At 45.2% G+C, this 25229-nt stretch overlaps 1 protein-coding gene across 2 annotated transcripts in view; it reads left to right on the top strand.

The window, feature by feature from the left end:
- The window catches only part of chd6 (chromodomain helicase DNA binding protein 6), a 59861-nt gene that overhangs the window by 21292 nt on the left and 13340 nt on the right, over positions 1-25229 (top strand). Inside the window, exons 3-29 of one of the 2 annotated variants that reach the window (XM_029501109.1) lie at positions 1305-1938; positions 3522-3648; positions 6022-6175; positions 6426-6575; positions 8447-8512; positions 8711-8757; positions 11519-11636; positions 12513-12599; positions 12735-12872; positions 14062-14183; positions 14616-14859; positions 15180-15356; positions 15578-15721; positions 17671-17769; positions 18168-18324; positions 18770-18980; positions 19082-19277; positions 19691-19855; positions 19960-20139; positions 20354-20464; positions 20795-20997; positions 21441-21521; positions 21698-21816; positions 22354-22513; positions 23061-23150; positions 23553-23656; positions 23899-24028. In XM_029501109.1, the coding sequence (XP_029356969.1) occupies positions 1305-1938; positions 3522-3648; positions 6022-6175; positions 6426-6575; positions 8447-8512; positions 8711-8757; positions 11519-11636; positions 12513-12599; positions 12735-12872; positions 14062-14183; positions 14616-14859; positions 15180-15356; positions 15578-15721; positions 17671-17769; positions 18168-18324; positions 18770-18980; positions 19082-19277; positions 19691-19855; positions 19960-20139; positions 20354-20464; positions 20795-20997; positions 21441-21521; positions 21698-21816; positions 22354-22513; positions 23061-23150; positions 23553-23656; positions 23899-24028 (4214 nt within the window). Of the gene's footprint in view, positions 1-1304; positions 1939-3521; positions 3649-6021; positions 6176-6425; positions 6576-8446; positions 8513-8695; positions 8758-11518; positions 11637-12512; positions 12600-12734; positions 12873-14061; positions 14184-14615; positions 14860-15179; positions 15357-15577; positions 15722-17670; positions 17770-18167; positions 18325-18769; positions 18981-19081; positions 19278-19690; positions 19856-19959; positions 20140-20353; positions 20465-20794; positions 20998-21440; positions 21522-21697; positions 21817-22353; positions 22514-23060; positions 23151-23552; positions 23657-23898; positions 24029-25229 lie in introns of both variants that reach the window. The other variant, XM_029501108.1, reaches the window with a different exon arrangement.

Here is a 25229-nt window from a genome sequence, read left to right as displayed (position 1 = left end):
AATGTGGCAGTAAAATAAATCAGTAAAATATTTACAAATTGAAAAATGCTACAAAAAAAATGTATAAACATTTTTGAATGTCCCCATTGAGACATTCATGAACAATCATTGATATCAGTAAAAATTAATTACATGTAATAATTCATTTTATAATGCAATAATTCTGATTGATTAAGAGCGAAATGGTTGAATGGAGCTCCAGTTTGTAAATGGCGGTCAGCACACATGGCCATCTTTACATTCGTATTATTTAAATTAACACAGAGGGGCTGAGTGAACGCATGAACAGACCTGCTTAAAGGGTGAATCTGTGGGACGTTTGCTGTAACTTTATATTCGGTGAGTGGCGCTCAGCTGTAGTTTCATGTGACAGGTTTCCGTCAGCGTGTGATTAATGCTGCTGTGGAAGAGCCGGCCTTTCCTTCACCGGATTCATATGAAATGCTGCGAGGCCAGTCACGTGGTGATGCAGCTCCTCCTGCCAGCTGAGTGGAGGAGATGTTGAATCATCAGCCGGAGCTGAAGGATCATTGAGTCTGTCCTTCGACCGTCCAGCTGCCCTCGCTGAACTTCCCTGTTTGTTTTGTCAGATTTGAATAGAGCTGGTGAATTAGTGATGTTAATACCCCGGCTGTTCTGCGTATCAAAGAGACTGTAACTCCCCGGGGTTGATGGGAGAACATGCTGCATAATAATTTTTTTTTTTTTTTTTAGTCACGCTGTGATTCACACATCAAACAACCCATCGCCAGAATCTTGATTCTTTTTCACCACATAGAAAAAAAGAAACCACAAAGACCCAAAAACATCCTCACCCCACGTGGTCTGTCTTGTTGAGAAGGGCCGTATGGTCTAAATGTTTAAAGATCCACACAGTCTGAAGGTGCATGTTGAAGGTCCATAAGGGTCTTTGTTGTGATGTCCAGAGCAGTAGTTATTTTATCAATCGTGAACATTGAACGTTGTGATCATAAAAAGTAAAAGCAGGTATTAAAGTTATGGGAAATAAAAGGTGGATGCTAATCACGTCAAAGACAGAGTGGTGCTTTAATGACTCAGTGAATTCGCTGTGATAATTCCACAGCATTAATTCTGTTAGAGCAACAGTCAGGTGATGCTGAACTAATGCTCATTAACAGGGTTGCTGTTTTATTTTTCACAATAAGAGCGCAGGACTAGAGAAGAGAACTGGTCACAAACGTTGAGCTGCTGTTCAGCTTTTAATGTGAAACACTCATACAGCAGAGCTAGTGACAGGAAATGAGTGCCTGAAAAGACTTTAATAGTGTTTTTCTTCCTCACAGATGTTCACTGGTCTCCTGAAGCACACGCCACCTCCGGCCTCCGCTGCAGCAGCCTCCTCCTCCGCTTCGGACCAAAACAGCAACACACAAACCACAGTTCCCACAATTCCACGGGGACACCTGGTCGTGGGCCCCAAGGACCATCTCCGCCTCCTCACCCCCGTCGGCAGCACGGCGACATCCAATCACTGCGCGGCCGCCACCAAGCACTCTGAAGGAGCTGCACGACCTCCCTCCTCCCTGAGCGAGGAGGACGACGGAGGGGGTGGAGGCAGGGTGAGGAAGAAACGAAAGAAAAAGGACAAGAGGGAGAAGGGAGGAGGAGGAGGGGAGGGGGAGGAGCGGGAGAGCAGCAAACCAAAGAAACGAAAGGATGAGAGGGAGGCGGCGGCGGCGGCTGTGGTCACGCTGAGGAAGAGCAAGGAGCCCCGAGAGGGCAAAGAGAGGAAGGAGCGTAGAACCAAGGCGAAGGAGGGCAGGAAGGAGGGCGGGGCAGACCTGAGGAATGTGGTGGTGGGGAGGACGCCAGGTGCCGTCGTGGCCCCCGGACCGGCTCCGGTGCCCGTTAAGGTGCCTGGAAAAAGAGGAAGGAAACCTAAAATCAAAGTCCTACCTCCTGTACCCGCCAATCAAAGTATGTGTGTCCTCATTTCTGGAATTCTGTTGTTTTCATAGATTCATTGTTTCCGTCATTTATCAAACGCACATTTCAAATATTCACTAGTTCACTTTTCTCAGGTGAAGATTTTTCTATGAATAAATAAACAGGCTCTTTAATGTTAGCTACTTAGAATTAATTCATCAGTTTAAAAAGGAGTTGACAAAAACTACTAATGTGTATTCATTGAGCTTAAAATAAGCCAGATTAGTTTATTTCATAATGTTAAATATTTGCATTATTTAATGTACAGATATTATAGAAACAGATCAGGAACCAAAGAACCATATATCAATAAAACTGTTTTATTAAAAAAATCTAATGAAATGTGAAATACAAAAATATAAGAATACTATAAAATTGACTAAATGTAATGATGTTATGTATTAATAAAAAAAGAAATAGAAAATAGAAAATAACAGTGTGTTTGTAATATTTAGAAGTTCTCCGCATCCTGCAGTATTACAGCAGGACAAGATCAAAATATTTCATTTTATTTTCAATATTAATCATCTTATGACATCACCTCTGATTTTAACAAGTCTCCATGGTACTGTGTGTGTGTGTGTGTGTGTGTGTGTGTGTGTGAGAGAACAACAGCAGGTAAATAGCTCTCACAACAAATTCTAACAGTCCATCTTTTCTTAATTGTCACAGAGACAATTAAGCTGACTGCTCTATTCTTCAGTGTCTTTAAATCGTTATGAAACATGTTGTGTAAATTAATCTGATTGTGATGTGATGGTGTGTGTGTGGATGCATTAGCGCTCTTCCAAAGCTGAAAAACAAATTTCTTTCTTGCAATAATCAGAAATTGCATCAATCCCTGATTTTTTTTAAAAACATGTTGAATATATAAATGATGTGCATTAATGCATAAATTTGAATAAAATGCTCATCAGGGTGAAAAGGTCAGAGGATGTTTCCTTTGAGGCAAATGGGAAATTGATCAGAGTTGCCTCCTAACTGACCTGGCGGGCGCTGTTGGTTTATTTTGAAGGGGGTCAGTTTGAACTGAAGTCCATCCACCTCTGCAGTTAATCCCAGTGACCAAATCCCTCTGAACAGGAGTGTGAGCTCATCTTCTCCAAACAAAACGTGTCTAAATCTCTAAAAGGACATCTTCAACAAATTTGCAAGAGAAATTGGAACATATCTTGCAAATGTAAAAGAGGCATACTAGAGAAATTATTCCCAAAAGTTAAAAAATATTCGGACTTGTGAATGTGCAGCGATGACAGTGAGTGCTCCTACTTTGAAAGGTAAAAATGGCGCCGTCAGCAGTTGATCTCTAACTTTTAGAATTTTGAGATATTCATGAATCATCTGAATGTATTGAGGGCGTTTTCCAAATAGATTTTCTGTATTATTTATTTACAGATATGAATATCGTACCAAGGTTGAACTTTCAATCCTGTGTTGGAAATTTGTATATTTTTGTAAACATTCTCATATTTACAGACTCTAAATTAAAATGAGAAAGTGAAATATTTCACTGTAGGTTAAATTAATCTGGATTGTGTGAAAACGCATCCTCTCTCCTCCACCCTCTCCCCCAGCAGCACCTCCTCCTGGACCAGGACTCCAAGTGAAGGCTCCTGGGCACGTCCAGACCAAGAACCACGGTCCGGCCAACAGCAAGACCCCGGGCCCCTCAGCGCCAAAACAGAGGGGCCGCAAACCCAGGTGAGACTCGGTGATCGGCCGGTGAATCACGGGCGCAGGAAGGAATTTATAATGTGCAGAGACCAGAGAGAGGGAATTTAGAGGAGGGGAAGTGAACAAGGCTCCGCTGCAGGAGCCCTGAAGTGAGTACTGATGGAGCGGAGCGAGCAGCGCCGCACTAAACCTGTCACCTCCAACAAAATATGCAGTTTTTCTCTGGGCAGCTCGGTAACTAATGTCTCACTTGGAGGGAATATCTGAGCCCAGTTTTTTCGCTTCATCGGGGAAGATGGGAAGGTTTTATTTAAATCCTGGACATTGCTGCAGACACCGTGTGGATGAGTAAACAAAGAGGTGAGGTAAAGGTGAAGACAGATGGAAATAAAATGACGTTTGTCAGAAGTCTAGAATTATTGGTGGTTTAATGTGATCTAAAGCTAAAGGCATTTAGTGTCATAATACAGTAATGAACACAACCGTTTCCTTATCTGTTATTAGGGTTAGGGTTACTAACCCTAACCCTAACCCTAACCCATTATTAACAATATGCACTGTAATGCAGGTAGTAGTTTATAAGATAGTAAAAAATAAAAAAATATCAACCTAGATAATTTTTAGTTTTTGAAAAAATTAATGAATAAATAAAGAAAAACTTGAATATGGTCAGGAATGAACTTCATCTTTAAAATGTCAAGCTTAGTTCCTGCCAAACAACAACTTCAACACAACAAAAGGCTTAAAGATAAATTATGACGACCATAATATTTGTGACGTCCACACAGAGTTGGTCAGTCAACTGCTCGTTTTTTCTTAATATCACTCCATTACAGAGAACTTAATTTGGTGGATCAGTCAGACCGGCCGAGACCAAAAAACAAGAATCTCAGGATGTCTTTTATTTGGCCAATCACTCGGTTTCTGCCCATCAGCTGAACTTTGGCTGATTCATAATTTCAGTAAACTGCTCAGGGAGTTTTGTTTCTAACAACAACAACAACGTTCTGCTAATGGCAGGATAGTTCGTGGCCTTTCCATCTCTTTTCACCTCTTCGCAAAGTGGTCTTCACTTTTCTTTGTGCGTGTCTTTCTGGTGCCTCACCTCAGACCAGCTGAGTGTTCCTCAGGCTTTTCTTTTTAATGCCAGATGTTCAAGGTTTTAGACTGAATTGGACAAATTTGGGTAAAAAGGTTTATTCTTTTAATGCATGAACAGGTAAATAATAAGCGTCCGTGTGTCCACCAGCTCACTTTGACGGATGTTGTGACTCTGTAGGTGTTGTGTTTAAAGACGAAGGCTCAGCCAACTGTAGATAAGCTCCTGTTATTGTGTCTACTCTGATGAAGACCTCAGACTAAGGAATCACAAAGTTCCTGAGACCTCATGGGTTGGTTTGGCCTAGCTGGACCTTGCCGGCCTATCTAAAGCGCGTCCTGTCAGTCCAGCTCTTCCCTGGCGGACTCCAGTCAGTCTTGAATGCAGAAAAGAGGCTAAAAACTCGCTTTCACTTTGTGGTGAGTGATTGTAGACTGACTGGTGATGGTCAACCTCTGAATGGAACAGAGCTGTGAACCTTCAGGTTCCTAAAGAATCTGGAACAGAAGAGAAAGTCCGCTGAGGGACTCAAGGTCCCTGAACTGTTGAGTGTCCTGATGAGTCCGAATACACAAAGACCAAAGAAGCAGCGCTGAAATATATCTGAGGCAGAGCAGGAATGAGTTTCAGTTAGGAAGAGATGAAGTCTGAAGTAATCATTTATTTCAAAGCGAGAGAAAACGAGAGAGATGTTGAAAATAAAGTGTGAACCAATCGAGGACGAGATGAGTCAGTGACTGATGAGAGAGAGGAGACTTTTGGAGAGTGTTAAAACAGGATAGACGCCCTGAAGACGAAGAAAAGAGATGAAGAAGAGACGACAATCAGCGGTGTGAACTTGGCGAGGGTTAAGTGTAGGCGAGAAAATAAAGATGGAAGACAAAAAAACATCCAGTGATGGGCAGAAGGGGAGGAAGTCTCATAGTCCTTGTTGATAAACCTAGATCATATTGAAGTATATGGGAAAATGTCCGTACTTCCCCCTTGATTTAGCAGGAGTTGAATTTAGGGACATGGCGACTGTGATTAATTGGCTGTACCGCCCAATCAGAATAGAGCACACAGCAGGTCGGAGCCACACATTTTTTTCTGCTTTCAAAAACAAAGATGGCCAAATCTAAATTAGAAACTGAGGCCTTCAGAAACAAACCAACAGGTGATGTCACAGACCTGCTGATGTCATGATGACATCACTTACTGGGGTTGCAAACACAATCCTTCACTGATGCTCTTGAGAAAACACTGCTGCAGGAGATCTGAGCTGCTAATGACCATCAAAAATCTCCTTCTTTACCTCGCAGAGATCCTGGCGCAGCGCCGGTGGAGAAGAAGAAGAAGGGGAAGAGGAGAAACCAGGAGCTGGCTGTCCAGGAGGGGGCGGAGAGCGACGACACTACCTCAATGTCAGCCCTCAACATGGGAGGAGAGGACAGCCAGGACCCCCTGGACAACGCGGTGAGGGTTCATCAGACTTCTGAAAATTAAAATAAATGCTTGAATTTCCTGTGACAAGACTTCTTCCTTCCTTTTTCCTTCCCTTCTTATCTTCTTATAATATCTGTTGGTTGATCACATCCACACTTCTTGCCAGTCCTCCAAACTCCCTTTTTTCTCTTCTCCATCACTCCTAATTCCCAAATTTCTTCTCTCAAATTCCCCCCAACTCCATTTCCTACCGTGAACGAATCTTCTGTCCAATCTGCAGAAGCGGCGTTCAGGACGGCAGGTCAAGAGAAGGAAATATAACGAGGATTTGGACTTCAAGGTGGTCGATGATGACGGGGAGACCATCGCAGTTCTCGGAGCAGGACGCATCTCAGCACTGAATGCAACCGCTCTGGCCTGGCAGGCTGAGGTACAGACAGATACAGACTGTGTTGTCTCTTATTTTGAAAGGGCGATATTTATAAGAAACAGTTTAGTGTAGTTTTACATCTTGGGCTTCTCTCTGGAGCTGCAGGTCACTCACCCCATCAGAAGAGAGAATCTGATCCTTTCTTCTGATTGGCTGATTGTTTTCTTGGTGAGCCAATAAAAATACAGCAGATTTCAGGTAAATTGTACCTGGGAGGGGGCGTGGCTGATATCAAATCAAATGTATTTATATAGAACCAAATCATAACGGAGTTACATCAAGGGTCTTTAGAGGCAGAAACCTGGGGCAGAACCGGACTCAGGAAGGGGAGGGGGTCTGACTCCACTGGTTGGGTTGACTTCACAAAGTCAGGACTTCTGTGACTTTGTGAAGTCAACCCGGACCAGACCCAGACAGCTGGTTTTAAAGTTCAGTCTCTGAAACCACACAGTGAGCATTTCTCTGAGGTTCACAGGATTAATATAAAACCTGGACCTGGATCAAAGATCACAGGGAGGTCTACCTTCAGACCTTCAGACCATCTGGACCTTTAGACCTTTAGACCTTTAGACCTTCAGACCATCAGACCATCTGGACCTTCAGACCTTTAAACCTTCAGACCGTCTGGACCTTTAGACCTTTAAACCTTCAGACCTTCAGACCATCCGGACCTTCAGACCATCTGGACCTTCAGACCGTCTGGACCTTTAGACCTTCAGACCATCAGACTTTCAGACCGTCTGGACCTTTAGACCTTTAGACCATCTGGACCTTCTGACCTTTAGACCTTTAGACCTTCAGACCATCAGACCGTCTGGACCTTTAGACCATCTGGACCTTCAGACCGTCTGGACCTTTAGACCATCTGGACCTTTAGACCATCTGGACCTTCAGACCATCTGGACCTTCAGACTTTCAGACCGTCTGGACCTTCAGACTGTCTGGACCTTTAGACCTTCAGACCATCAGACCGTCTGGACCTTCAGACCGTCTGGACCTTCAGACTGTCTGGACCTTTAGACCTTCAGACCATCAGACCGTCTGGACCTTCAGACCGTCTGGACCTTCAGACTGTCTGGACCTTTAGACCTTCAGACCATCAGACCGTCTGGACCTTCAGACCGTCTGGAGCTTTAGACCTTCAGACCATCAGACCGTCTGGACCTTCAGACTTTCAGACCGTCTGGAGCTTCAGACTGTCTGGACCTTTAGACCTTCAGACCATCACACCGTCTGGACCTTTAGACCATCTGGACCTTCAGACTTTCAGACTTTCAGACCGTCTGGACCTTCAGACTTTCTGGACCTTTAGACCGTCTGGACCTTTAGACCTTCAGACTTTCAGACCGTCTGGACCTTCAGACTTTCTGGGCCTTCATACCGTCTGGACCTTTAGACCTTCAGACCATCAGACCGTCTGGACCTTCAGACCATCTGGACCTTCAGACTTTCAGACCGTCTGGGCCTTCATACCGTCTGGACCTTTAGACCTTCAGACCATCACACCTACTGGACCTTCAGACCGTCTGGACCTTCAGACTTTCTGGACCTTCAGACCGTCTGGACCTTCAGACCTTCAGACCGTCTCGACCTTTAACCGCTCCAGTGTGTAATATGATAATGCAGCTGTGAAGTCATCTTTTGTTTCTTGTTTTTCCGCCTCCTGACGTTGACTCGTTGATACAGACGGGATGGACAGGCTGATAGCACCAACCCCCCAGTCAGAATTCTTCCACATGAGATTCTGTGTCATGCACAGTTGAACTGTGTGAATTGCTGTTGAGTCTTTGTTTCCCGACTGCTTTGTGAGCGGTGAACGGACCTTCATCTGTGTGGGACGCTCATCTCTTCTCTTGTTCTGTCTCCCTCAGGAACCACCTGAGGACGAAGCCAACATCATTGAGAAAATTCTGTCTGTCAGAACGGTGAAGAAAGAGGTGAAGAAGAAAGACGACACACACTCACAAAGACGGAGAGAATCTCCCAGATGCCTTTTCATGAATGAATGGAATATTTTTGAGAGATTATAAATATGTGATGACATTTTTATTCCTGCCTTGTCCTGCTCCTCATTGTAAATTTATTTCTTCTTCCCTGAATCTGTCCGTCTCACCCTGCAGACCTCGTCGGAGCAGGACCAAGCAGAGGAGACGGAGGAGTTTTACGTCAAGTACAGAAATTTGTGAGTGTCCTCATCACCGCTCAGTCTAGATTTAAACGCACTGACTGGTTATACTTCAGATTTTGTTGTACTTTCAGCTGACAGGTCTTTGCTCAGTGTGCAGGCAGAAACAGCAGTTTTTCATTGGCTCCCTGTTCGTTTGGGGACTTGTCATGGTCAGCGGATGAAGAGGCTCAGCTCTGGTGGCATTTCATCTGTTATTGCTGTATTTTGCACAGTGCCCACTTTCCCCCTCATTCCAGGTGATCCACAGTGTGATCTCCACCATGATGGCTGTGTGGTCAGACGGGTGCTTCAGTGAACTAAATTACACCCCTCACAGTGTCTGTGAAATAAATGTAGTACAGTGGAGAACAGCCTGAAAGGGAAATACTCAAAGTCCTGAATCTGCAGTGAACATAGTTTTCAACACTCCTCCATGACACAGTAACAACTCCTTAAATAAAGCGCACACCTATTACACAGTCTCATATCAAAAAGGCAGATAAACCACCAGAGACACACCAACTTTTAAAATGAAACTATTAAGTGTTTGTTGATGTCAAAAAGAATAAATACAATGACTATGCTACGCTGCCTCACTGCTCACGACTGAGCATCATTTTTAACTAACGTTAGCTCAGATGGCCTTTTATTTTGTAATGAAATGACAAACTAACACAGGAAATTAAAGAAGCACTAACGTAATGCTCAAAAAGAGCTATCAATAGTTGCCATGACTGACTGAAGCCTGAACTGAACATTTCTAAGCTACGATTCATGGCTGAAGTTAAATAACAGTTAACCTCAAAGTTAAGGCTAAAATTAAGAACTAGTTTCAGTTAGTCATCTGACACTCTGAAGGGGACGGTGGAGTCGGTACAGTCCAGGCCCAAACACAAGACTTCGTTGGGGCTCCAGGTCTGAATCTGGGCAGTCAGAGCCCCCAAAGTGCCCTGCAGTGAAACCCTGAGGTGACCGGTGTTGGTGTTTTTACCCCAGACCTTCACCTTAACAGTCCGCCCTGTTCGTGGTGCTGTCGGTGAAGCTGGTGTTTTGTGCAGCTGCTGCTTTAAGTCTGTTGAAGCAGCTTGTGTCGTTTCTGTGCCAGAAACAGATGTAAAGGAAACCACGGCCATAAGCTGTTCACTGTGTTGATTGATGCTTCATGAGGAGGGAAACATTTCAACTCCACAAAGGCTGAGAGCAGAGGAGCTGCTTCTATTGGCTGAGCCACCTGATCCATCCCTGGTTCATCAACAATAAATCCTGGGTGGACTTGAAATCACCCTGACTGATGAAAACCTAGCAGACTTTGTGTGAGCTGTTTGTTGTTAGTTTTTCTGGCTCCTGGGGAAGTTGACTTTGCTCATAAGAGGTGTTTTTCAGCAGCTCGGTGGGTGAAGGCTCCTGTTTTTCCTCTTGTTACTGAGGCTCGGCTCCCGTTTGTTACTGCACTTGGTATCTTTCAGAAAGGTCCTACATGAATTTATAGCCGTTACCATGATCGTAATTTATTCTCGGGGTGATGAATAAAACATGGCAGAGTTAATTCAAACTGAACGGACTGGACTGTGTTACTTTTCCGTGGCTTCATTTAAAATAATGTACTCACAAATTATAGAGTAAAGGAGAAGTATTTATGTTTGTGGTGCAAAAAAAATCATTATTATACATAATACATGATTAAATGCATAAATAATGGCACAGGCAGTTTAGTATCTGCATGGTGCACTGCAGTGACATTTACGCTTGTCCATTTATAGATTGTGGTTTATAGATTAAATCAAGCATGCCGTTGTGTTAGATGCAGTGCTGTGTGTGTGTGTGTCATATATCATGGCTCCTGCTTGTTTAAACCTGCGTTTGATCAGATGGATCTGCATCATTGATCCTCTGTATTTTTTATTTTTTTTATTTTCATGACTTTTCACCGTCTTCATTATTTGACATGACCTGAACATTAGATTGATGTCAGGCTTCACCAACGTCTCCTGCTGGACTCAAGATTTGGTGACATCCCTCCAACAAATAAAAACATTTGAGGCTCTTTCCAGACCTTTCCACACCTTTCCAGGCCTTTCCACACCTTTCTAGGCCTTTCCACACCTTTCCAGGCCTGTTCATATCTGCATGAGTCTTCAGTGATTTGATCCAGCGTGCTCGGCTCCGTTCACATCTGGATTTGAAATGCAACTCCAGAGACGATATGTGATCAAAGTGTGAGATCAGAACATTAATGTTGCTGTTTTTGGTGGACGTGACATGCACATGTTTAAAATGTCTAAAATGGTTTTGTGTACGTGTTTTTAAAGAGAGAGAGGAAAGGTGCGGTTGAGCTCTCAGCTTTGATGAAAAAAGTTTTTCACTCTGTGAAACAGTGCAACATTTTTGGTTCATCATGAACGAGCGGTAGGACTGAGCAGACTGTGGTCCAGACCAGAATCTTATCCTCACACAGTCCTTCTCACCTCTTTGCCTCACTTTGTCTTAGCATTGGCTAATTCATAGCCTCAATGTGTTTTCTCCAGGTTCATTGAAAACTTGTTGGAGCTTGTTTGTATTTTTTGGCATTGCATGAACAATAAAGGTTTAACTTTTTCAAATAATTAGCGATGCAGAAAGGCCTTGCTCTGGTTTGTTTGCATCTCAGTTTTTCCAGTTTTGCACAGTCTTCCCCCTACGTGCACTCGGCTTTATATTGAGTTAATTGTGGAAAGAGCGAAATGATTCGCACTTCAAACTAACTAAAATCTGTATTGTTGTTGTTTTGGTATTTCAGCTCCTACCTGCACTGTAAATGGGCCACTCTGGAGGAGCTGGAGAAGGATCCCAGAATCCACCAGAAGATCAAACGCTTCAGGACCAAACAGGCCCAGATGAAACACCTGTTCACCGAGGTACTGCTCTTCACCCTCATCATTCAGCGTCAGTCTTCTCCCTCTGGGTTCATTAACATGCAGCCGTGATGTGTCCAGGTGTGAAACGATGTCTGATAATTCACAGCACATTTATCCGGCCTTAACGTGAAGTAAAGGTCGTCAGGTTAACTCCATCATGCTGTAACCTGGCAACTCTTTGACTGAGCCATAATTCAGCTTTAATAAGCCAGACTTCATCATTTCAGACCTGGACACACCTCAATGTTCACCTTCACTGAAGCTTTAAGGGGCAGAGAAGCTTCACTGTCAGTTTTATGGTCAGGGATGGATTTCTCTACAGCGTGGAAACAACAGGAGAAACTCTGGTCCAGGCTCAGAGAAAGGAAGAGTTTTTAAAAGATTATGTCGTCACTTCATCAAGTCCTGATTTGTCATCAGGTGAGACAGAGACTGTCTAGATTACATGTAGTGTCTGTTTAAGAATTTGACCTGTGTGGACACAGCTGGAGGTGATATGTGATTAAAATCCTCCTTGTGGAGTTGAACTTTGGTCTCTCAGTCCTGGTCCAATGTCAGCTGAGCTACAGAGACATCACACAGAAGCTCCATACAAGCTCTCAGTCAGTCTGTAAGAGTGATTGTGTCCCCCGTAAATGTTTGTGTCACAGAAGAACATGACTGACTTAAATGTGTTTCTGATGATCAGAACTGAACGTGAAGGAATCAAACCAAGAGAGACACACCAACAACTCCAAAGATCCATGGCTGCTTCATTATGGCACCGAACACGTCTCCAGTTACAGACTGTCCTGCTATCATAACGATCCCCGACCTGATTGCTGATGAATAATCAATAATCTGTCGCTGTCTCTTCTTCTCCTTGTCTGGTTACAGCCTGACGATGACTTATTCAACCCAGACTATGTTGAGGTGGACCGAGTGCTGGAGGTGGCCGTGACCACGGACACAGAGACCGGAGAGGTGAGTGAGCAAACACACACGCACACACTGTGTTTGTGTGTCTGCGTGAAGGTGTTTATTGCTGAAGGTCCTCAGTGAGATGCTGCACTCTGTCCAGTTGCACACACACACACTGTTTCCTGTGTGACGCTGCAGGAGGTGACCCATTACCTCGTTAAGTGGTGCAGCCTCTCGTACGAGGAGGCGACGTGGGAGCTGCAGGAGGACCTGGACCCGGAGAAGATCAAGGAGTTTGAGGGGATCCAGAAGCTGCCGGCCGACCTCAGACACATGGTGAGTGGAGACACACTGAGGAGAGGAGGGGAACATGATGTGGACCACAGACACCGGTTCGGGGGGTTAATTCAGCCAGAACGCTCTGGAATAAAGACCCTGATGGCTCAGCACATTACAGCAAATTCAGGACACATCATCATTCATTTGAATAAATTAATGCACAATAAAAAAAGAGCTTATAACGTTGATTACCTGGTTACCATGGATACCCGTAAGTGACTGGCGCATCCTGTGCACCACCAAGATCTCCTACACGAACATCACTGGACTTGGAGCACTGGAAGGAGGGGGGCTGGTCTGACGGATCAGGTTTATGGCACCAGGATGCATTATGGGAAGAAGATGTCCTTCTGGGAAACCTCCTTCATTCCCGTGGATGTCTCTTTGACCTAAACCTGGTCCAGACCTGGTGCAGGTGTTTATGAAAAAGGAAAACGCTCCCTTTCTCCCTGCAACAACATTCAGGAGCTTTGAGGAACACACTTGCTGACTTGGCTCCTAATCTTTCAGATCTCAGTCCAGTCCGCCATCTGTGGGATGAACTGACCAACGAGTCCAGATCCACAGAGGCTCCACCTCACAACTTCCAGGACTTAAAAGATCTGCTGCCAGCATCTTGGTCCAGATCCAACAGCTCAGTTTCAGAGGTCTAGAAGAGTCCAGACCTCCATTACTACTTTATATTAATCTGTTGTATGCCCCCCCCCCCCCCGGCCTCAGAGCTTTTCACTCTGAACTCCTGCACCATCAGCTTTTGTGTTGTTTGTTGTGTAAAAAAACCCCTCACAGTCAAGCCTATCTGAAATATGTGTGTTGTGTGTGAGTCATCGTCCTCTCCACATCTGGGACACCCTGTCGTCGCTTAAATGGCACCAATTTCCTCTGAGTTCTTTTCACCAGACGAGCAAATTATTCCTGCTCTCTTCCTGTTTCTTCATTTCAGTGAGGACCGTCGGTTATCACGTCCTGGCAGCATCAGGCTGTCACACAGATTTCTTTATTAGTCGTCTCTTCAACCTCCTGAATCTCTTTCACCTTTAAATAAACTGGCCTCTGGTTCATCAGCGACACGAGGTGTGAAAGATTCAGTTGAAATAAAGTGGCTCACAGTTTGTTTGGTGAGTCGTGAAATCACAAGTCAAGTGGAGACAGAACTAATGTGTGTGTGTGTGTGTGTGTGTCACAGGAACGTCCTCCTCCAGACAAATGGCAGAAGCTGGAGCGCTCCAGAGATTATCGCAATGGAAATCAGCTGAGAGAATACCAGTTGGAGGGGATGAACTGGTTACTGTTCAACTGGTACAACAGGTGAAAGCACGGACACCTCTGAACTGGGCCAAGCTCTTCGATTGGCTGGACCACATCAGAAATAAAAAAGCCACCTAAATCTGATTCAATTAAAATTACATTTAAGAAACCAGTTCACTGTTGTAAACTAGGTGTGATAGTTTACAGTTGAGCAACATGATCACCCTTCATTCTTTAATATATGATTTAAACCTAGTCATTGTTTGTTAAAGTGGCCGTGGCCTATTAGACCAATTAAATTTCACATTTCAAAATAAATCACCTGTAAGTTGTACAGAGCAGAATTCTTCACATCACATCCCCACAGTCATCAGACTAACTTAGCACTGCTGAGCCTTGACTATTTAATTTTTTGGTTTAATTAGATGTTTCCTTTATTTTAGGACCACACTAGGCCACATTCATTTCACTACTTTTGTTTCTCCATCCTAGAAAAAACTGTATCCTGGCAGATGAGATGGGTTTGGGAAAGACCATCCAGTCCATTACTTTCCTGTACGAGATCTTCAACATGGGCATCCGCGGCCCCTTCCTCATCATCGCCCCGCTGTCCACCATCACCAATTGGGAGAGGGAGTTTCGCACGTGGACGCACATGAACGTCATCGTCTATCACGGCTCCCAGATCAGCCGGCAGATGATCCTGCAGTACGAGATGTTTCACAGAGACCCTCAGGTAGCGTCAGGACTGAAGGTGGACACTGGGCTTTTATTCTGATGATAACGATCCCTCACTTCCTTTAAAATGAAATAAATGAATAAGTTTTCTGGTATAAATATTCAGAGGCAGGACAGGGTGCTGGTTGCTGCATGTCCACCGTCAGCTGAATACTGAACACTGTTGTCTGTGCAGATAAAGCAGCTTTGGGCTAATGGGAAGTCAATATTGGTTTGGTTGGGAAGTCGAGTTTTTGCTGGAAAGTTAAGCAAGAAAGAGAGAATCCTGACCTTCCATGAACCTCCTTTGCTTGACGACTCTAAACACCCCCCCCGCAGGGTAACAGCCTCCCAGGCGTGCTGAAGTTTCACGGGCTGATCACCACCTTTGAGATGATCATGGCCGACTGTCCGGAGCTGAAGAAGCTGCACTGGCGCTGTGTGGTGATCGACGAGGCACATCGGCTGAAGAACAGGAACTGCAAACTGCTGGAGGGGCTGAAGCTCATGAACCTGGTCAGTCTGTGTGTGTCTTTGTGTTGGACATCGCAGCTTTGGGACAGATGTTGCATTCAAATGTTAAATTGTCTGTGACATTTAAGCACATTTTCACTTTACACATAAAAAAAAAACAAGCCTGAGTGATGAGATAAATTTTTCTTCACTGTTGTTCATCTCAGGTGTCTGTCTGAAGATGTCTCGTTTTGTTGAGAACTTCCTGTGTGTGTTTCCAACAGGAACACAAGGTTCTGCTGACCGGGACGCCTCTGCAGAACTCGGTGGAGGAGTTGTTCAGTCTGCTTAACTTCCTGGAGCCACAGCAGTTTCCTTCAGAGAGCAGCTTCCTGGAGGAGTTTGGAGACCTGAAAACAGATGAACAGGTGAGTCCAGGTGACCGGCCTCTGGTGATGTCACTGGAGTTAGCGTCACGTCGGAAGAGAGAAAGAAGAAAATAAATCTGTCTGAATTAAAGAAGTGAATTTATCAGATGTCTGCAGCTTGACAGCTCCAACTGCACTGTTTGTGGATAATGTAGGTGGCAAGTGTGAAATTACAAAGACAGAATTTTTTAATTAGCTCCGCTCCCCACAACAAGGAGGTCCTGGTCTGGTTCCCGGCCTGGGGCCTCCACAGACATCCTGTTTGGGTTCATTGGTGACTCTAAACTGTCCGTAGGTCTGAGTGGTTGTTGGTCTGTCCAGGCTGACCCTGCCCCTCGCCCAGAGTGAGCTGGGATTGGCTCCAGAACCCCCCATGACCCGGAAACAGAGAAGATTTTTGGACTGTTTTTAATGTCCATGATCATGGACATTAAAAACAGTCGGAAGGCTTTTACTGTGAAAAGTACAGTACAGTAGGGCAAAAAAAAGTATTTTGTCATATTTAGTATTTAGTTCTCCTACTTAGAAAGATGAGAGGTCTGTAATTTTCTTCAACTTCAACTATGAGAGACAAAATGAGAAAAAAATCACATTGTAGGATTTCTAAAGAATGTATTTATAAATTATGGTGGAAAATAAGTATTTGTTCACTCACAAAAAAGCAAGATTTCTGTCTGTCACTGACCTGTGACTTCTTCTGTCCTCCCCTCATGACCTCATTACCTGTATTAATGGAACCTGATTGAACTGGTTGTCTGCTAACAGACACCTGTCCACAGCCTCAAACAGTCAGACTCCAAACTCAACCATGGCCAAGACCAAAGAGCTATCAAAGGACACCAGGAAGAAAATTGTAGACCTGCACCAGGCTGGGAAGAGTGAATCTACAATAGGCAAGCAGGTTGGTGTGAATAAATAAACCGTGGGAGCAATTGTAAGAAAGTGGAAGACATACAAGACCATTGATAATCTCCCTCGATCTGGGGCTCCACCTAAGGTCTCATCCCGTGAGAACGGTGAGCAAAAATCACAGAACTACACGGAGGGACCTGATGAATGACCTGCATCGAGCTGGGCCCAAAGTAGCAAAGGCCACCATCAGTAACACACTGCGCTGAGAGCGACTCAAATCCTGCAGTGCCAGGCGTGTCCAGGCCCGTCTGAAGTTTGCCAGAGAGCATATGTATGATCCAGAGGAGGATTGGGAGAATATCGTGGTCAGATGAAACCAAAATTGAACTCAACTTGTTGTGTTTGGAGGAAGAAGAATGCTGAGTTGCAGCTGAAGAACACCATACCTACTGTTCAGCATGGGGGTGGAAACATCATGCTGGGGCTGTTTTCTGGGGACAGGACGACTGATCCGTGTTAAGGGAAGAATGAACGGGGCCAAAACCTCCTTCCATCAGGGGAGCATTGAAGATGGGACGTGGCTGGGTCTTCCAGCATGACAGTGATCCCAAACACACTGCTCGGGCAACGAAGGAGTGGCTCTGTAAAAAAGCATTTCAAGGTCCTGGAGTGGCCTAGCCAGTCTCCAGACCTCCACCCCATAGAACCTTTGACCTCTGACCTCCTTTGACCTCATTGCCAACAAAGGTTATGTTACAAAGTACTGAGTTGAACATTTGTGGGTGACCAAATACTTATTTTCCACCATAATTTACAAATAAATTCTTCAAAAATCCTACAATGTGATTTCCTGGATTTTTTTTTTTTCTCATTTTGTCTCTCATAGTTGAAGTGTACTTTTGATGAAAATTACAGACCTCTCATCTTTCTAAGTAGGAGAACTTGCACAATCAGTGGCTGACTAAATACTTTTTTGGCCTTCTGTACCTACAGGAAGCTGACACTGTGCTCCGTGTTTTTGTCTCTGAAACTAGGAAGTGCTCACATAGGGTCTCCAGGTGTGTGTGATCAGACTTCCCTCCCTTTGTGTCCAACAGGTGAAGAAGCTTCAGGCCATTTTGAAGCCCATGATGTTACGGAGGCTGAAAGACGATGTGGAGAAGAACTTGGCACCGAAAGAGGAGACCATCATCGAGGTAAAAGAGCTGCTGAAGAACAAACAGTGATTTTCAGCTCTCCTGCTGTGTTTAAACAGCTCTAAGCTTTTTATCCCACTTCCTTCTGCTGTGGCTGAACGAAATCATCTCCACAGAAGCTCCTTAAGAAGAAGTTCCTTAAACGTGGCTTCAATAATAAGCCCCACTAACAAGGCTCTTGTTTTTATCAGAATCATTACTCTTAAGTCTTTATTCGTCTCTTTAAGCACCAGGAAATTCAAAGTGAAATTAAAATGAAGGCCATTTAATGTGGCGAAATCCAGAGTTCACATTTAAATCATGACCCCATTCAGGAGTAATTCTGTTGCCAATATGACAACATGCAGTGTTGTGTAACGTGTGTGTGTGTGCGCACGTGTGTGCGTGTGTTCCTGCAGGTGGAGCTTACCAACATTCAGAAGAAGTACTACAGAGCCATCTTAGAGAAGAACTTCTCCTTCCTGTCCAAAGGAGCGAACCAACACAACATGCCCAACCTCATCAACACCATGATGGAGCTCCGCAAGTGCTGCAACCACCCCTACCTGATCACAGGTGAGCAGACACACACACACAGTTCTGTGTGTCACATCATCTATAATGAGAAATTATCTGGGCATGTGGTACTGTATTCCAGACCACACCGGTGGCCGGTGCTGTTGTATGATCTTTATTAAATCAGTCAATGAAGAAATAAATAATTATCAACAGTGTTCACTATGGTCATAAAATACATTAAATAATAATGTTTTTTTCCTCCCAGAGTCTCCAGTAGGGAATTAGATTATACATTTGATGTCTGTTTGTAAAAACATACATGTTTTACATTCAGGTCAAAGAATCAGAATCTGGTTTTTGGCCTCGAGCTGTCAACCTGCAGGGAGTAAGACACCAATATGGTCATCTTCCTATCATCAGTCATTGTTGGTTAAACTGATAGATGAAGCTCTTTCCCATCACTTCCTGTAGTCTCACCTCTGTCTTGTTTTTTTTTTTCCAGGAGCAGAGGAGAAGATTCTGGAAAGCTTCAAGAAGAGCCACAGTCCTGATGCTCCGGACTTCCAGCTGCAGGCCATGATCCAGGCGGCTGGTAAACTAGTGCTGATCGACAAGCTGCTGCCCAAACTGCTGGCCGGCGGACACAAAGTCCTGGTCTTCTCCCAGATGGTCCGCTGCCTGGACATCCTGGAGGACTACCTCATCCAGAGACGGTGAGGAGAGAGGGAGGGAAAACATTTGGGATTCGTTGAACAAAGCCGGGACATTCTGAGGGAGGGACTCTCTGACGTTTCTCTCTGTGGGCTTTCTCCAGCTACACGTACGAACGCATCGACGGCCGCGTGCGAGGGAACCTGCGGCAGGCTGCCATCGACAGGTTCTGCAAGCCGGACTCGGATCGCTTCGTTTTCCTGCTGTGCACCAGGGCTGGAGGGCTCGGCATCAACCTGACGGCAGCCGACACCTGCATAATCTTCGACTCGGACTGGAACCCCCAGAACGACCTGCAGGTGAGTTTGTCAGGAGAGATGAATCAGGAGAAGACTCCTCCTCCTGTGAATCTGATAGTTAGATGTGATTAAACACTAGAGCAGATCAAACTCTGAGATAATCAGCCACGAGGTCTCTTTAAATGTTTCGCTCATTATATATTAAAAAATGGATTAGAGCGGCAGAGTTACGATGACTTTTTTCTGTTTATGTTGCTGGCTTGTACCTGGTAGCAGCTGACATTGTATGAGCCACAGGCAGAGCCAGAGTCCGATGAAGAGTCTGTTGAGACCAGCAGAAGGATCAGAACCGTTAGCATTGTTAGCATCTTGTATTTCTTTGTTTTTTGTTTATGAGGCTTTCCCCCCCAAAACCGTGTGAAAAAACTGTCACATTGACACTTTTGACATTAACGTCCCTCCCTCTGTCCCAGGCTCAGGCACGCTGCCACCGGATTGGCCAGAGCAAAGCGGTAAAAGTCTACAGACTGATCACAAGGAACTCATACGAGAGGGAAATGTTTGACAAGGCCAGTCTGAAGCTGGGACTGGACAAGGCCGTCCTCCAGGACATCAACCGCAAAGGAAGCCTGAACGGGGTGAGAGGGGAACATGAGGTCACTAGTCGCTGTCTGCAGGTCTGAGAGCCGGATCCAGATTGGGAACTGGACGACTTTTGACCGGCGTCTTTGTGTCTCGGCAGGTGCAGCAGCTCTCCAAGCTGGAGGTGGAGGATCTGCTGAAAAAAGGAGCTTACGGAGCCCTGATGGACGAAGAGGACGAGGGCTCCAAGTTCTGTGAGGAGGACATCGATCAGATTCTGCAGAGACGGACTCAGACCATCACCATCCAGTCTGAGGGGAAAGGCTCCACGTTTGCCAAGGTACAAAGTAAACTTTCAGTAAAACCAGAAACAAAAAACTGACAGTTGATGTCGGATGATTCCTGGAGCAAACACCGACACCACTTGGCTTCCACATCAAATATACTGAAACCAAAGAGCTGTTCAGCTTCAGTCCAAACTTCTGTCAAAAGCCAGCGGATGTCAACCAGGATCTGAGGTTTCTCCCTTTATGTCTCCGTATTCCTGTCCTCAGGCTAGCTTCATCTCTTCTGGAAACAGGACGGACATTTCTCTGGACGACCCAAACTTCTGGCAGAAATGGGCCAAAATCGCTGAGGTGGAGATCGACTCGAAGTCTGAGAAGGTAACAGACAGAGAGGGGGGAGAGTTTAGGAAAAAATTAAAGAGAAAAGGTTTGAAAGAGCGAGGAGAGAAAAAGGAGAAACGAGATGAGGGAGGAGACGATAAACAGAACTACTAGAGAGAGAAAAGAGAAATCAAAGGATGAGAGAAGGGAATCAAACCGTCCTCCACTGCTCTCCTCCTACTTTTCTCTCTTCACCACCTTAATGAGCTTCCTTATTGAATGAAGATGTTTTGCCGATCAGCTCCTGTCTTCATAGTGTGTGTCTGTTATCTGGTGTGTGTTATTGTGTGGTTCCTGACCTGGTCTCTGTCTTGCTCCCCGTCTCAGGAGTCTCTGGTGATTGACACACCTCGTGTGCGGAAACAGACCCGTCATTATAATTCCTTTGAGGACGATGAGCTGATGGAGTTCTCAGAGCTGGACAGCGACTCGGAGGAGCGGCCGTGTCGTACCCGTCGTCTGGGTGACCGCACTCGCCGGTACCTCCGCGCCGAGTGCTTCCGGGTGGAGAAGAATCTGCTGATCTTTGGGTACGACAGAGACACGTCAGAATAAGTCACAGGCTCCTGTTGTTTGCTGTTATATGTGATCACGTGATCTCACAGCTGACAGGTCCTGAACTGTCAGACATTATTAACAAAGACTGACCCTCCGCTCTGTGAGCACTGCCGTAAACACGCATTTTTGGGGCTTTGGGGCCTAACCCTACATGTTCCCAATGAAGTCAAATAAAAATCTGCCAAAGAAAAACTCTGAGAGCTCTAAATAAGTTTGTTTCCTTCAAGCTCAAGTGTGAACGTAAATGAAAACAAACATCACAGCTAATTTATTTTGCGGTTTGAGGTGAAGGAAATGAACTGTGTGATCACATTTGTTTTCAGCCATAAAAAATTTACATACACTCATATGTATGTATTTCAGTTTTTTTGTGAGTTCTTTGTTTCCTTCATTCTTTGGGCCCTTGTCTCCCCAGCTGGGGTCGCTGGAAGGACATCCTGAACCACGGTCGCTTTAAATGGCACCTGGCAGAGAGAGATATGGAGGTGATCTGCAGGTGAGCAGAGGAAATCTTTGTTTTCTCCATTAAAAGTCAAAAATATACACAATAATTTACAGTAAAAAGAAAAAGCAGGTCACCGGGCTGCGGAGTCTGATGCAGCTGCAGTTGTCTGCACAGGAAGCAGGTTGAAAAGACATGGCCTCTGTTTTTTTGTTGTTGTGGTTGTGCAGGGCTCTGCTGGTTTACTGCCTGAGACACTATAAAGGTGACGACAAGATCAAGAGCTTCATCTGGGACCTGATTAGCCCCACAAAGGAAGGCCAGGACCAGGCGCTGCTTAATCACTCCGGTCAGCATTTCACCATTAAACAAATGTTAGCCACCGCCTCAGCAGCAGATGCTGCATCATACTCACAATGGAGAGAAAGAAAGTGGTGCAGCCAGGAAATAGTTTCCAGCAGCTGGGCTGATGTCTGAAACATAAAACACAACATAATTGTATATACAGCTGAACAGTGTGCCCTAAAATCATATTGTGACTTTGTATATGTGATATATGTGTACTAAAAAATCATTTCTGCTCTGGGTCTGTGTGTTCCCTTATGTCTGAAGAATAATGAGCCATAATGTCACTGAAGCTCCTCAGTTTCATTTATGATAGTAATATATCAATATAATGATAATATAAAATAAAAAATAATAGTAATATCATTATGCTACAAATATACATGAAAACAAATACTAAAACGTCTTTGTAATTAATGTATAAACATGTGAGTGTAGGTCACGATGTGCATTAAGAAAATTTGTCCAGGAGAAAGAAGCTCTGTAGAAGCGTTTCATTGTTTTTTTGTTTTTTTTTTTTCCCCCGCTCTCTCCCTCTCAGGTTTATCAGCTCCGGTTCCTCGAGGTCGGAAAGGGAAGAAGCTGAAGAACCAGTTAAACGTTCCTGAAGTGAAGAACGCTGACTGGCTGGCCACCTGTAACCCCGAGGTGGTTCTGCAAGATGAGAGCTACAAGAAGCACCTGAAACAGCACTGCAACAAGTCAGTTTACTGCCGTCTGCTCTGTCCACTGGACAGTCCAGACCAGATTTAAGATCTGCTGTTTAACTGTCAGAGCGGCGTGTTATTTTCTACATCAAATCAACAATTGAGCTGAATGTCTGCCTGAAGACCAGGAGGCTTAAACTCATTATGACTGAGTGCTGTGGTGCGTTCACTGACATCTGGACAGTGTTCTGATATGTGTGTTGCGTTTGTGTGTTACTGATGTGGTGTGAAGAGATAACTGGGTGCATGTCTCTGCCCCGACTCTTTCCGAACCTCGGGTCCTGCAACTCGCTCCCTCCACCTCAGCTGGTTCAGTTTGATTTCCTCGGGTGTTTGTCTTAGACCAACAGGTTCTTCCAATTGTTGGGCTGATTAAATAGAATGTTTCAGAAGTGAATGTACTGAGCTGCACAATAACAGACCGTAGAAAGAACCTTTAACCGTCAACAGGACAGGTCAGTTGTTGTGTGTTTGTGGGTCAGAGACGTGGCGTTTTGAAAAGGTGGTCCTCAGAAAGCCTGTCCTCTGGCTCTGTCCTCAGGGTGCTGCTGAGGGTGAGGATGCTCTACTACCTGAAGGTGGAGGTGTTGGGTGAGGCTGCCAATCAGGCTCTGGAGGGGATACCTGCCAGGTGAGGAGCTCCTTCTACCTGTTTCACTTCATGGATCAGCTGACAACAACAAACATTCTGTCTCCATTAGGCCAGCTAATGATAGCAGACGAGACAACCAGGTGGGCCAGGACCTGGACCTGGTCTGCGGTTGGACAGGGAAAGACATTTATAGACCAGGGGAGCACCGGTGGTTTAACTCTAACCTGCAGAGGGGGCGTGGCCTCATTCTCAGCTCAGGACGACATAAGTCTTGTTTGATTTCAAATGTGGCAGGAGCCGAACTAACGGCGGTTTACATGAGGCGGATCTGATGGAGCAGCTGAATGTTTACTTTTCTGCTGTCAGTGAGCTGCAGCGTCCTGACGTGACACTGACAGGCTGTTTGTGTGTGTGTGTGTGTGTGTGTGTGCGCTTTGACAGTAAACTGGAGGTGTCGCTCCCAGACATTGACTACATAGAGATCCCGGCGTCATGGTGGGATGCTGATGCTGACAAGTCTCTTCTCATAGGAGTCCACAAACACGGTGAGGATGTCAAAGATTTTTCTTCTGGTTTTGTTTACACATGAAAAGGTTCTCCACCTGCTGGTTTCAAGAGGATTTGGTTGAATATTAAATCTCGACTTCAGCAGTTTCCCTTCAAGAGTCTGTCAAGAAGATTTAGATGAAGGGACGGTTTTAAACATCCGTCAACAATCTTTCAGGTTTGTGTTCGCAGGACGACTGTTCGACTGATAGGCCTTGTTAATGTGTGTGTCCTCGGACAGGATATGAGCGGTACAACGCCATGCGTGCGGATGCAGAGCTGTGTTTCCTGGAGCGGGTGGGGATGCCTGATGTCACTGCGCTGTCTGCTGAACAGGGAGGGGGGGAAACCGCCTCAGACATAGCTGACAGGTGAGACGCATGCACGTGCACATGCACGTGTACATGCACCGGTACACAGGGTGTAAGAACGTGGTGGGACAGAGGCATGCTGGGATATCACATTAGATTCAAACAGGTCTTAAGGGGTTCCTGAGGATTCTGAGGTTCTCCAGCCAAAATGGGGAATAATTGATTTTCACAGAATGAATACACATGACATTGATTGATTTCTGAACTTTTGTTTTGACGGCTCCACTCTGTCCCGTAATGTCGACCATCTTGGTTTTTGAAACCAGGAGAAACCATTTGGAGGAGGAGGCGGGCTCTAGTCCCTTAATGTCTCCCCAGATGGCAACAATCCAACCCCGGGATGTCGCCTTGATCTTCCCTGCTGCGTCGTCTCTCTAATAGCATTTACAGCCGCTGTCAACGCTGTTGTGAAAAACACCCCCCCCCGCCCACACACCTGCTTTACATTCAGAGTGTGAAGGACCAGATTAAACAGAGAAATATAAAGACAGAGGTTTAAAGATGGCTGACAGCTGCAGCTGGATTATCACACACAGCTGGGACGACAGACTCAAGTTGCTGCGCTGACAAAAGCCAGAAGAATAAAAAGAGGAAGAGGAGGAGGAGGTGTTTTCTCGGGACGCTCCCTCGGCTGACGGCAGAGCCCTGAAGACGAGCAGGAAGCTGTGATCCACTTCCTGAAGGGAAGTGAAGCTATCGCTCACTTTGTTTCCTGTTGAAGCGTGTGAACAGCTAAACCAAAGGATTTACCTTCATCACAGTTCTTAAAAGTTTTGGAGAGATTTGGAAGGACCTTCCAGAAGTGGCTGCAGATGGGCTGATTGTCAGACTGTACTGAAGTTAGCTCCACCTCCTTCCTTCTGGTTTCAATCAACCAAGATGGCTGACAGACAAATTACCAACCAGAGCAGCAGCTCACGGACTGAGGGTTGTCCTGACTCAGCTTGTTAATTTCATTAATGAAGTGCATTTTGATCCTTCAGCCTTTCTCTCTGGTGACTCTTTTGTTGGTTCAGGTGAACACACGATCAGCTGATTGTTGTACTTTGAGTTTTCACACAGTCTGATCTGATGATGTTCTGATGTGCCATATTCATGTTTTATCTGTCAGGTCGGGGACTGTGAGCGTGGCCCTCGGTCCCCAGACCCCAGCCATGTGGGATGAGGTCACTGTCTCAGTCGTTAAAGACTTTCCCGTCTT

This window comes from Echeneis naucrates, chromosome 5 (assembly GCF_900963305.1).
Source record: "Echeneis naucrates chromosome 5, fEcheNa1.1, whole genome shotgun sequence".
Lineage (NCBI taxonomy): Eukaryota > Metazoa > Chordata > Actinopteri > Carangiformes > Echeneidae > Echeneis > Echeneis naucrates.
The sequence above is the reverse complement of the archived record's forward strand: the minus strand, read 5'-3'. Positions and strand labels throughout refer to the sequence as shown.